We start from the raw sequence: 14061 nt of genomic DNA, 5'->3' as shown, positions 1-14061 counted from the left end.
CAGAGGAATAAATATATCTTATCTCTGAGAATAACTTGGATTTATATAAATATATAATTTATATATATAAATTATATATATATATAAATATAACAGGGAGAAGTACTAATTGGTCTAAATAAAGCTGCTGTGATGTAGGTAAGAGAGTCAAAGGGGCAGGCTGATATTTCTTGGCTGGATTACTGATAATCTTCAAGCTTTATTTTCCACCTAAACTAAGAAAAATTTTACTTATACCAAGGACTTGTTGCAGGGATGAGATGAATGGATGTTTGTGAAAGTGCTCTGTTGACTATAAGCATTATGGAGACATCAAACCATGTGATAATGAATTCCTTACATTTCTCCTGGGCTAGAAACTCCCCTCAAATAATTTAGCATTTGTATCAGATTCCTAGGGCTGCAACAACACCGTACCACAAACAGCAGACGTTTAGCCTCACAATTCCAGGAGTTAGAAGTATGAAATCAAGGCATGGCAGGTTGATTCCTTCTAAGGGCTCTGGGGAGACTGTTCTGAGAGAAATTCATCTCTCTCAGCTTCTGGTGACAGCCAGCAATCCCTGGTGCCCCTTGATGCACGGCTCCAGTCTCTGCCTCCGTCTTCACATGGCCTCCTCCTGGTGTCTCTGCCTTCACACGGCTGTCTTCTTATAAAGACATCAGTCAAACTGCCTTAGGCACCCACCAACCCCCGTGAGTGTGACTAGTCACATGTGCCATGACCTTCAAGGTCATGTTCTGTGGTGCTAGGGGTTAGAACATCAACATATCTTTTCCCATAACACCATCTAATCAATAATTATCATAATAAGAACACACATGTGTGACCCTTGTTGACATTACAAGGGCTTCCCTCATAGCTCAGTTGGTAAAAAATCCACCTGCAATGCAGGAGACTCTGGTTCGATTCCTGAAGATCAAACCAGGAATATCTGCTGGAGAAGGGATAGGCTACCCCCTCCAGTATTCTTGGGCTCCCCTGTGGCTTAGCTGGTAAAGAATTCGCCTGCAGTGTGGGAGACCTGGGTTCAATCCCTGGGCTGGGTTGATCCCCTGGAGAAGGGAAAGGCTTACCCACTCCAGTATTCTGGCCTGGAGAATTCCATGGACTATACAGTCCATGGGGTCACAAAGAGTCGGACACAATTAAGTGACTTTCACTTTAGATACATTAGGTAAATTGATCAACTTCAGCCAACTCAGGAGGGCAGGAGTTATCTCCATAGGACAAATAAAGGGCTTCTCTTCTGGACTGCTTATTAGGGGTGAAGGATATTAAGTGGCAGAAGCAGAACTTGAACCCCCAGTCTTCCCACTTCACATAGAGTCTTATTTCCCCTGGGGACTCCCATAAATAACACACAAATCCCAACAGTAGCAAGGTAATGTGGGTCAGGGTTTCAAGAGCACTACAAAACGCTGTAAGAACTCCAGGTACCATCAAAACAACTCACTGCTGCAGTCCATGTATTTCCCTGGGTCACTCAGATGTCCACCAAGCCCCCATCCACACAGAGACTCAGGGACACCTGACCGCCTGAATGTCTCCACCAGAAAGCCAATCACAACAAGTACATTACGAAGTCTGTAATTTTACTGAAAATGTTATTGAACACAGGGAGTTTGCCTCATACTACGTAACTTGAATCTGGGAAAAGTCCACAGCCAGTCTCTTTCTCCAGCCTTTTCTCAGAGGCATCACTGTTTAGAGTCCCTTCCTTTCCTGGTTCCTCCACGCAGGCCAGGGTTGACCCAACCCCACTGGGCCACTTCTTCCTGTTATGGATGATTTAAAATTGAAATTGCCTCCCTCACTCACCTCCAGCTTTCAGCCCTGTGTGTAAAAGTCAGCAAAGGAGACTTCTAGAGCCTCCAAAACCATCTGACAGGGTAACAGTTAGGAACAAGCAACCGGGAAATAATAGAAAATACATTTTCAATCCCATCACTCCACGCACATACTCATGGATTATTTTTGTGACACAGCAAAATATTCTCTGAAATGTCCCTTTATTTCACTATTGTTTGCCAGACTATATGCACTGAGAATGTAACCAGTCATAGAATAAATCTCACAGAAATGAAAATTCTCTTCAGCTATGCCCCTTTGTGTTCTAGAAAGGAGTTCAATTTTCCAATTTTTGTCTCTTGAATGTTACAGGTTGCTGAAATGGTTTTCCAAGTCTCCTAAGTAAATTTAGTGCTCTAGTCACAAGAACAGAACAGGCAGAGACATGAAAGTCACTCTGTACCGATGCATCTGCCAGCAACAGCACAGCTGGTGCAAGTCACACTGAACCGTAGAGAAACAGAACTCAGAGTTTGCGGAAAATCTGTTCAGACTCAGTTGTCAGCTACATAATCAATGATTTATGTAAAGTCCAAGTATCCCTCTGAAAAGGCCCCCTAGGAATACTTCCTCCTGTGGTTAGTAACTCCATCTGTGCTAGTATGGAATATTCAGTTCTATCTTTCCTTTCACAGTTCAATTTAGATACACAAGTCTCACTGATATGATATACTAATAAAGCAGTGAATTTTTCAAATTCAGGGTAACCACATCTTGTTACTAGTGAAAAGCCTCAGTTTTTAAACTTTCGGATGATCTGATGTTCTGAACAACAGTGTTACCAGGAATCTCTCTCAGAAGACAGAATGTTCATGTGTTGGATGTTACTCCAGTCATTGGTTTATGAAAGTCATTTGGAAAGCAATATTCTCTTTCCTTATGGCAGAAAAATAGGAAATATATATATTTAAGCTCTCTTTATCTGATAGGGATCACACAAGTAGACCTAAACAGAGCATCATTTGGTGTTTCAGGTTGCCATTTCCTTCTCCAGGGGATCTTCCCAACCCAGGGATCAAACCCAGGTCTCCCACATTGCAAGTAGATGCTTTACCCTCTGAGCCACCAGGGAAGCCCATTAAACATCATTAACAAATGATTATCTGCCAGGGTCCAGCCCCGGCTGATCCAGGGTATTTGAAGGAGAGACGGCGTAGGCGAGGATAAGGAAACAATTGCTTAATTAAACGTTAATTAAGGATATAAAGAGTAATAGAATGCAGATAGCTTAGTAGGAAAATTCAGTGGAGAAAAGAGGCTGAGTAGCTTGGTTTACGCGGGAGACCAATAAAACTTCAAGACAAGAAGTTTGCACCACTTACGTAGGCCGCAGGCGTCCTTCCGTTCTCCCGAAGGAGAGGAGACACTGAGGCCTCCCCGGTTGGATCTTAGAAGCCCAGGCATAATTAGCAAGCATGGCGGGTTCCGCGCTCCAGATGGAGACTCAGCCAGAATTTGAGAGAGAGAGACATGGGGAGACTAAGTTTCGGTGAACAAGGCCCGCACTTTATTTTCCAAAGTAGTTTTTATACCTTAAGTTGTGCATAGAGGATAATGGGGGAAGGGGTGGAGTCATGCAAGGACAGCAGTTCCTGATCCTAATTGAAGCCAGGCTTTCAAACTTATCATATGCAAAAGTTCAGGTGATTTACATCATCTTCTGGCCAGGAGGCCTGTTAACATTTTAAGAAACTTATTTTTCTCTAAAGGTGATTATTCCAAAGTCAGGCACCAGCCTCCAAAAAAGCATTGGACAAAGCTGCATTCCTATAGGGCAAAGGTGAGGTGGGCTCAATCAAGAAAAGAATTAACTCAAGGGTCCAAGGTTACAAACATTGAGGCTACTACTTACATTTCTATACACCCATTATATCAATCAATACACTGCCAAGGACACAGTAGGTAAGGAGTATGGAGACTTAGCAGCAAACATTGGCCCAATAAGTGAAAAACCCTTCACCAATACAATTTCTAATCAATCTTTTAACTACTCAAAGGAATCTGTGTTTAGACAGTTTAGAACATCTCCTGCCTCTCACAGTTGGGAGGCTCTTAGCAATCACATGTGGCCGGAAAAACCTATTCAGGCAGGCTAGAGGATTTCCAAAGGAGTTTGTAGGTTGAAACACTGTCACACCCAGGAATTATTAACTGGAGCTGTAAGCTAACTCTTTTTTCAGAGAGAGGTAGTGGGGGACAGCCCCCCGTAAAGTCAGAGGTGTAGGTGAAAGCACAAAGCAGAAAGTAGGCAGACTCTGGTTTTGGGGGTAGATGCTCGAGAATTTCCAGGGGAACTCCTGAGGCTCGATCCCGCCTTTGGGTATGCCGAGCCTCCTTCCTCATGACCTTTGCCACGGGTGGAGTGCCTCATGCTGGCTCCCAGCAGTGATAGAATTCTAGTTGAGCTATTCCAGATCCTGAAAGATGATGCTGTGGAAAGTGCTGCACTGAATATGCAATATGCACTCAATATGCAATATGCTGGCTCCCGGCAATTATCTCATAGTATGAGATTTACTATATCTCAGGCATGAAAAGAAATTTCAAAAAGGAACATTCTCCACTAAACCATAAAATAAGCTTTAAAAATAAATATTAAGAATCAAAAGAAAACAAGTAACTACAGTTCATCATTTATATGCCACTTAAAAGTTCCATGGCTGCAGGCAAGCACTTTCACATAGCACCGGTGCTGCCCTGCAAGGCTTCCCTCCAGGCACCAAAGAGCAACAATATTGAGGCCAATCCTGAAGGCAGGACCGCAGACTGGCATCTGAGCAGAGGTGGCAGCCCTGTTCCGCTGGTGCCTCTCCTGTCTTAGGTCTGTTTCCTCAGATATAATCCTGTGGATAGAATGCTCTTTCTGGAGACACCCCTGACACCAGCTGCCAGTACATCCAAAGAGTGAGGGCACACAGGCCCTTGGTGAGCCTGGACTGTAGCGCAGTTAGAAGCACTGGTCTCACTGCCCACCGGACGAGTCTTAAATAAATCAGCGATGCTCAGTCATTAGAATATATTCATCTAAGTGTTTATTTAAAATACAAATTCTTTTTAAAGTTTTTAAGCTATAGTGGCTTCATTCTTTATTTCTATTTTTTTGTCTGTGCCTTGAGGCATGTGGGATGTTAGTTCCCTGACCAGGGATCAAACCTAAATCCCCTGTGATGGAAGCATGGAGTCTTAACCACTGGACCACCAGGGAAGTCCCTAAAATACATATTCTTGTTCTTCCCCTCACCATCAAAATTATGAATGAATAGGTCTATAGTGGTGCCAAGGAATCTTCATTTTAGCACCTTCCTTTCCTTCCCAACCCCTGTAAAAAGTTTCTTTGTAAGAAATACTGAATCAGACTAAGTTCCTTGAGGAACAGAACCTGTATTTATTATACATGGACCAGAGTAGACATTTAGTAATATTGACTGACATATTTCTATTTCAATTGACATTTTTACTGGTAAGTTACTAGATATAGAGATAGTGCTTTCAGCTACACATTAAAACTCCAACCAAAATGGCTTATATGTAAGGACATTGATTAGTTCACATTAAAAATCTAGAATTCTGTTAATTTGGAGGCTGAACATCATCATCAAGTACTCAAGTGTTTTCAGTCCTTCTTCCCAGCTATCCTTTTTCCCCTCATGATCACAAGATGGCTTTAGCAGTTCCAGGCATCACACACAGACATGACAACATCCAGGAAAGAAAAGGGAAGTTTCTTTCTGGGTATCACTTCTTAAGGGCTTCCCTAGTAGCTCAGTTGGTAAAGAATCTGCCTGCAGTGCAAGAGACCCGGGTTTGATCCTAGGGTCGGGAAAATTCCCTGGAGAAGGAAATGGCAACCACTCCTGTACTCTTGCCTGGAGAATTCCAAGGACAGAGGAACCTGGTGGGCTGCAGTCCATGGGATTACAAAGAACTGGACATGATCTTTTAGGATAATCTCTTCTTAAAGGCAAGCAACCTTACTCAGAAACCCCACAGTAGGCTTCCCCTTGCATTTCACTGGCCAGTAGTGCTTCACGTGGTCCTCCCTAAACCAATGGCATCTCAGCCCAGAATAATGGGACCACCAAGATTAGCTTGTGCCCTGCCCCGACCCACCCTGAAGGACCTAGGGGACAGGAGGATGAACCAAATCAGGCCGAAGCAGGGATGGCTATTAGGAAGGTAACCAACAGTGTCTGCCATACTGAGAATATCTAAGAGAAAACAAATTCTAAACGTTGATGGGAATGCAGCATGACTTACAAAAGTCTATATAGAAACCCCATGGACTATACAGTCCAGGGAATTCTCCAGGCCAGAATACAGGAGTGGGTAGCCTTTCCCTTCTCCAGAGGATCTTCCCAACCCAGGGATCAAACCCAGGTCTCCCGCATTGCAGGTGGATTCTTTACCAGCTGAGCCGCCAGGGAAGCCCAGAACAGAAGAACGGGGATGAAATACTCTTTCACTGGCAAATCCAGGCTGCAGGTTGTCAGGAGAACAGAAAGAAGCCCCAGCTCAAGGAAAACAAGGACCAGAGCTGCAGTCCACCGCTAGGCTGTGTGTCACTGTCCACAGGGCCTGACATCCCCTTCTCCTCTGCCTGTGACTCATCAGTCCCAGCCAGGGCAGCACTGTCAGCTCGGCGGGGGTTTAAAGGAATGGGCTTTCTATGTACGAGGTCCCATCTGGTAATTTTCCAGAAAAACATTTTTTGAGCCAAATGAGTGCTGGATGGAATCTGACTGATGAAACCCTTAGCTAAATCGTCTCTGCTCCTCAGACGTGCAGGTGATAGGAGAGATGAATCTCAGCCAGACCAACGTTAAATATTTCATACTGCTCGGGAAAGCAAACTGTACACCTTGAGGCTCTGACAGCTTGCAGCTTTGTGGAACCATTTTTTTTCCTCCAATTTTCTAACAACGGGGCCTTAAGGAAACAGTCCAGCTAGAGCGACCAGTCAGTCAACGAATAGTTTATTGGCCACCTACTATGTGTCAGGCACTCTTCTCAGCATTGGGGACACTGTGGAGAACAAGTCAGACAAAGTGCCTGCCTTCAGGGAACTTCCAGTCTTGTGATGCAGGGCAGAAAATACACACAAACAAGTGAATTAGATGATGTCAAGGTAATGACAGATGTTATGAAGACGACGAAATGGGCTATTACAATCGAAAGTGACTGAGTGGGAGGTTTGTCTGAGGAGGGGGTGCTGAAGCTGATGCCTAAAGAATGGGGAGCAGGCAGCCATGAAGAGACTGTAGGGAAGAGCTTTCCCAGTGGAAGGAATAGCAAGTGCCAAGGCTCTTAGCTAGGAACTGCCTGGCATGCCTGAGGAACAGAAAGAAGGCCTGCGTCGTTGAGTGAGGGTGAGCAGAGGGAAGAGCAGGAGGAGATGAGGCTGGGAAGGAGAAAAAAGATTTTATTTCCAGAGAACGGATGAGCCTTCAGAGGGTTTTCAGGAGGCAAGCTCTATCTTCACATTTACAATGACTACTCTTAGCCGTTGTGTGGAAGACAAGGAGGCAAAAGTAGAGGATAATGGAGGCCGTGACAGAGAGAAGAAAGAACTATAGAGAGAGAGGACATGAAGCCTGAGGACCCTCCTGTGTGTCGTTTCTGTTGTCATTCTATCAGGCCACATCAGGAGCATTAATTAAGGTGTGTCCTCTGCTTCTGTTTTTTCTCTCTTAGAATGACAGGAATGTATGGGAGTAGAGGTTAGCATTTGATTTTGGAGACAGACAAGAGATTTTCATTCTGACTCTTCACACTTCTGAGTTGTATGACTACTCCTATGCCTGTCTGGTAGATGTTCTCAGTCTTCTCTCCCAAAGCACTAATTCATTCTTCAGCTATCTCCTGTCTGTCATAGTTATCCCACCTTTTTTGTTTCTTTAACTATTTTCATGTCTAATATTTCTACTTGTTTGTTTTTTTTTTTTTCATTTTGCCAATATCTTCCCATATCTTCACTTCTAATATTTTTATTCACTTTTTAAAAACAATTTCTTATTGTGTGAAAGTGAAAGTCACTCAGTTGTGTCTGACTCTTTGTGACCCCATGGACTGTAGCCCACCAGGCTCCTCTATCCATGGAATTCTCCAGGCCAGAATACTGGAGTGGGTAGCCATTCCCTTCTCCAGGGGATCTTCCCAACCTAGGAATCAAACCTGGGTCTCCTGCACTGCAGGCAGATTCTTTACCAGCTGAGCTACCAGGGAAGCCCTCTTATTGCATATAACTTAGTAATTCTCTTCTATAGGAATCTATAATCCAGTAGTCCTGGAGGAGGGCATGGCAACCCACTCCAATATTCTTGCCTGGAGAATTCCCATGGACAGAGGAGCCTGGCAGGTTGCAGTCCCTGGGATCACAAAGATTTGGACATGACTGAGAGACTAAGCACTGCACATAATCTAGTAGATTGTTTATTTGTTGGCTAATTGGTTTTTTGAGCCTGTGCTCCTCAAAGTTGTGATATTTTGGCTTGTGGGTTCATTTTTCCCTGAAGATTTCAGCCAAATCCTGTTCACCAATGAAGTCTTGTTAGCTCCAATGAGCTTGGGAGGCGGGGTGTGCGTGAGTGCCAGACTAAAACCATCATCAGCCACCCCCTATCCTACAGAATAACTTTTCCAATCAGGTCTTCTCCTCTTGCTCCTAAAAAAGAAGCAACATTGGAAGAGCAGTTGCTTTCCCATCCCTGGAACATGTAGATGTAGTGAGATCTTACATTATTTGAAAAATGTTTTGGCTTTGCCTTCTTTTCAGAGCTAATCGAGGACAAACTAATGTATAGGAGAAGAAGCTCTTAGCAAGATTTCTAGGGATCTGGAAACTTTCCCCCCTTAATATTAAGAGTATTTGATTGGGGTATAATTAATATGCATTAAAAATATGCAAAGTCTATATCTCAGTGGACTTTGACAAATACAGTTAACCATGTAACAGCCACTCAAATCGAAATATAGGACATTCTGGAAGCATTCTATTTCCAAGAAGCCAGCTGGATGACTGTGACAGGGTGGTGGTCTTTGAATGACCAAAAGTTTCCTGGTGCTCCATTTGTCAAGAGGTGGATCTTCACTCACTTTGAATATAGGTATAACTTAGTGACTTGCTTCTAGAGAATGAGCTCAAGCAAAAGATACAAGGTACGACTACAGAGACTAGGTCACAAAAATAAGCAAAGAAAATTAAATAAAGAAAAATGCACAACAAAAGTTACTTGTTCTCCAAAATGTTTATCTGTGAAGGGAAGGAGTAATTTGCTCATGCCAGTAGGAGTTATTGGGATTTTATGTGTTTCTTTATCCTAATAACTAAATAGCCCTAGTCTTTGTATTTTTCTTTTTTTAATTATTTTATTTTTAAACTTTACATAATTGTATTAGTTTTGCAAAATATCAAAATGAATCCATCACAGGTATATATTTTTCTTTTCTAATTCATTGTTTTCTTTTACTTTTTGTTGAACTTCTAACTCTTTTATTAATCTTTGCCTTTGACCTATCATTTCTCCCAGCAGTTAGAAAGCAGCTCACTTCTCCATATAGGATCATCAGGCATTAAATTTATGTGGATCCAATTTGGCTTATTAGAATAGCGGGTCAAATGTAGAACAATCCCTGCTTGAGAAACATGAAAAATGGATGACACAAATCAAGGCTTAAGTCAGATCCAGTTCTCAGATGAGGCATAAACCAAGATTCTCAGCATACAGGGTTTAAAGTCCTACCAAACTCCTCCTCTCGGGGGAGAACATACAGGCGTACAAGGGCAGCTGCGAGTTCTGGTTCTGGCTCCTCTAGCTCACCCTTGTAAAGTCCCCGTGTTGTTTCCTTTTCTGGACCAGGGGTCATTCTTTTCTTCCTGCCATTCCAAACACCCAGAGAAGTCAGCTAGAAGACAGACTGAACAACCAGGACCGCACCATAGCTTTCCTCCTTGAGCAAGCCTTCCGCATCAAGGAGGACATCTCTGCCTGTCTTCAGGGGACCCACGGCTTTCGCAAGGAGGAGTCGCTTGCCAGGAAGCTCCTGGAAAACCACATCCAGACCATCACCAGCATCGTCAAAAAACTCAGCCAGAACATCGAGGTAGTTCTTTATTTCCCATGTCTTGGCACCACTGCTTGACAAAGATTCTCAGCCGTCGGGGGCAGTCTTCAACTAGAGAAATGAGTCCCTATTATTTAACTTAAATGATTACCATTTAGTTACCCCAGAGGGAAACAGTCAATATTTTAACTCCTCATGTCATTCAACCTCTACTTTCTGTAGAAGGAAATTCTGTTCAAAACTTGTTGAATGTCTCTTTGTGACAGCAAAGACAATTGTTTAACATTAAATGTCAGACATTGTGCTAAGGTGCTTATTTTAGTCTAACTCTCTAAGATTCTATGAATGTGATCGTTTCAAATAGAGGTTTTCATAAGGTAGTTGCGATGCTCGTTCATAGACACATCACATATGACCCCCCAAATCTCTGTGACCCCCATCTCCTGCTCCTCTCTCCTTCACTCTGGCTACACTGTGCTCCCAGCACTTCCTAGAACACCCCAAACATGCTCCAGCCTCAGGGCCTTTGCACTTGCTATGAACTCTGGGTGGATCATCTTCTCCTAGACAATTCTGTGAAGTATTCTTCATTCCCATCAGGTCCCTTGTCAGAGAGCATTTCCTTGACGTGCCAACAGTCACAATCTCCCTTAAACCCCACCCTATTTTTATCCATAGTGCTTATCACAAACCACCACGCTCTAAACTTACTTATTGTGTTTCTGCTCCTAAGATATAATCTCTGCGAGAGCAGAGACTTCATTTTGTTCACTGCCAAATCCCACATCAAACTGACGACAGTGTATGAGAGGTCATCAGTGATCTGTCAATATTTCCTGAACAGATGAATGAATGAATGATGTTTAAGGTATTAAAGGAAAAATAGTATTTCTGATCAAAAGAGAAAATGATTGTGTTAAACCAAGATGAGCAGATTCTTACCACAGATCTTTCAGAGTTTTTAAAGTACCAGTGAGAATGATGAATCTCAGATAGCAACTTTCAGGCACAAGTTTCAGAGAAAAAACTTAAAAACTCTGGCCTTATATGTGTGGAATTTTGAGAACTGACAACAATGCCCTCGCACAATATATGCCCTTTTCTCCTATTAGATAGTGGATTAGACAAAAACCATGAGATTGACCCAGAAATGACTTACTCATGACTTTGTATTTAATCCTAAGGATATCTGTTAACATATTTTCTATCTGTAGACCCCATAATGCATTTGAGGGAGTGTGAAAAGTTAAAAAATCTTGGTGAGCCATTAAAAGGCACTTTATTGATATTTAGTACATCCTGAATTGCCGGCAGTGCCTAAAGAGGCAATGTTACTTCTCAAGGTGGGCAGAGGTGTTTCCAGGCACGATGAACTGTCATGAAAGTAAGGAGAGATATGGGATTCAGTGCCATTGAGATGATGGGAAAATCAAGCGTAGCACAGGCACTAAAAGAAGATCCTAATTTAAGCGTCAAAGTGAAAGTGAAGTCTCTGTCATGTCTGACTCTTTGCGACTCCATGGACTGTAGCCCACCAGGCTCCTCTGTCCATGGAATTTTCCAGGCAAGAATACTGGAGTGGGTTGCCATTTCCTTCTCCAGGGGGATCTTCTTGACCCAGGGATCAAACCCAAGTATCCTGCATTGCAAGGCAGGCGCTTTACCGTCTGAGCCATGAGGACTGTCAATTTAGGAGACAAAACTTCTAGGTAATTGAAAAGATAACAGCATTCTCAGAAATATCAAAAGGCTTCTAGAATGTTCTATATTATTATTTCAGTGGTTGTTACATAGCCAATTATATTTTTCAAAATCTATCCAGAAATATGCTTTGATTTATATATTTTAATACATATTAATTATATCCCAATAAAATACTCTTAGCATTAAGGGGGAAAACATTTCCAGATACTAGAAATCTTGCTAAAAGTTTATTTTCCTATCTTTGACTATCTCTGAAAAAAGACAAAGCCAATACTTTTTTCCCAAATACTATAAAATCTCAAAATATTTGCAGTCCTGTTAAGGGTTTGGCATATAGAAGAAAAATGACAAGGACTGGTCTGATTGTGCAGAAAACTGAATTAGGAAATATTTAAAGGTTGTAAATGGGCTTGCTCTTGGAAGAAAAGCTATGACAAACCTAGACAGTGTGTTAAAAAGTAGAGACATTACTTTGCTGACAAAGGTCTGTATAGTCAAAGCTATGGTTTTTCCAGTAGTCACGTATGGATGTAAGAACTGGACCATAAAGAAAGCTGAGAGCCAAAGAATTGATGCTCTTGAACTGTGGTGTTGGAAAATACTCTTGAGATTCCCTTGGACTGCAAGGAGATTAAACCAGTCAATTCTAAAGGAAATCAGTCCTGAATATTCACTGGAAGAACTGATGCTGAAGCTCCAAATACTTTCACCATCTGATGTAAAGAGTAGACTCATTGGAAAAGACCCTGATGCTGGGTAAGAATGAAGGCAGGAGGAGAAGGGGATGACAGAGGATGAAATGGTTGGATGGCATCATTGACTCAATAAACATGAGTTTGAGCAAGCTCCAGGAGATAGCGAAGGACAGGGAAGCCTGGCATGCTGCAGTCCACGGGGTGGCAAAGAGTCAGATACAACTGTAGCAATTTAGCACAGCACACAGCACAAATGTTGTAGATATGAAGTTAAAAGATTATGAAGAAGAAACTACTAAACTACCTTTAGTAAATAACTAAGACTATAAAGTAATAAGTATTTAGATAAATGGTTGCTATTGAAATATTTTTTAAAAACCTAGTAAGTCAGCCCATTTTTAAATCAGCCAGCAAGATAGAATCAAGTGTGATCAGAAGTTTGTCTTGGGTTTTCAAAAGAAATGAAAAAAAATTTGTTTAATCAACCATAATTGTAGCAGTTCAGTTGCTTATTCCCTTTTAAAGTCAAAATATTTCTTTCTTAAGCTGGCAGCTCATTAAAGATTGAAAATCAATTTATTTTTAATTTAGGAAAAGACAGTTTCATGAACAACATGGCTTTATTGTGTTTTTTCCCCCAAGTTACATTAATAAAAGCGATACTTACTCATTGTAATTATTTGCAAGTTTAGGAAATAAATTTAAAACCTAGGAAAAATTTCTCATAATTTCACCACTAAATGACAATTGCTACAAGCACCCAGATGCATCTGCCTCTGGTCTTTCCAGGCATTCCCTTTAGGAAGCTCAGACTATTGTTTGTAAGCATACCTTTAATATAAAATTATATCATAAACTCTTTCATAGGTCATTAAAAGTTCTTTGTATGGTGCATAAATCATGGTTAGATTATTTATTCTCTTAACATTTAAATGTCTTTGCACATAAATGTATCTACATTTGTATTATTTCTATTGTATATGTTTTTAGAAGTGGAATTACTGGAGTAAGAACACTGTAAAAACTCTTGACATTTATTGCCAAATTGGTTTCCAGAATGTTTGTTATCTATGTATACTTCCATCAGCCTTATACAAGACTTCCATTAGCTTCCATTACCTTTTTTCACTACACCTCTGCCAGCATTGAGATTTACTGTTTTTAATCACGGCTGATTTGATGGGGTAGAAATAACATCTTTCTCTTTTTTTCACCTTTTAAAAACAACTATAACAGTTTCCATTTTCTCTGCTGATATTCTGTTAATATTGTTTGCAGATTTAGTGCTTTTCAGTTCTTATTTATGGGTTTTTTTATTAAAAATAATAAGCAGGGATGCTTTGGTAAATGTTTAAAAATCAGTAGTTTTTTTCTGGGGGATAAAATGCCTGGTTTATAGTGTTTGCCTATTTCCATGGTGTAAATACATTCACTGTGATTGATTTCAAAAACCAATTAATGAGAGCTTTCCTAGTGGCTCAGTGGTAAAGAATATGCCAGCCAATTCAGGAGACACGTGTTTGACTCCTGACTGGGAAGATCCCACATGCCGTGGAGCAACTGAGCTCATGCACCACAACAATTGAGCCTGTGCTCTAAAGCCCAGGATCCACTAGTGAGCCCACGTGCTGCAACTACGAAGCTCACGAGCCCTAGAGCCGTGCTGCAAAACAAGAAAGGCACTGCAATGAGAAGCCAGAGAGAAGCACCCCGCTTGCCACAAGTAGAGAAAGCCTGTCTATAGCCATG

General features: G+C 41.6%; 1 protein-coding gene across 1 annotated transcript in view; it reads left to right on the top strand.

Annotated features, from left to right (window-relative positions):
* FAM81B (family with sequence similarity 81 member B) overlaps positions 1 to 14061 on the top strand; it is a 56850-nt gene that overhangs the window by 8700 nt on the left and 34089 nt on the right. Inside the window, exon 3 of the mRNA XM_027545587.1 lies at positions 9709 to 9952. Within this exon, the coding sequence (XP_027401388.1) occupies positions 9709 to 9952 (244 nt within the window). The remainder of the gene's footprint in view (positions 1 to 9708; positions 9953 to 14061) is intronic.

This window comes from Bos indicus x Bos taurus, chromosome 7 (assembly GCF_003369695.1).
Source record: "Bos indicus x Bos taurus breed Angus x Brahman F1 hybrid chromosome 7, Bos_hybrid_MaternalHap_v2.0, whole genome shotgun sequence".
Classification (NCBI taxonomy): Eukaryota; Metazoa; Chordata; class Mammalia; order Artiodactyla; family Bovidae; genus Bos; species Bos indicus x Bos taurus.
The sequence above is the reverse complement of the archived record's forward strand: the minus strand, read 5'-3'. Positions and strand labels throughout refer to the sequence as shown.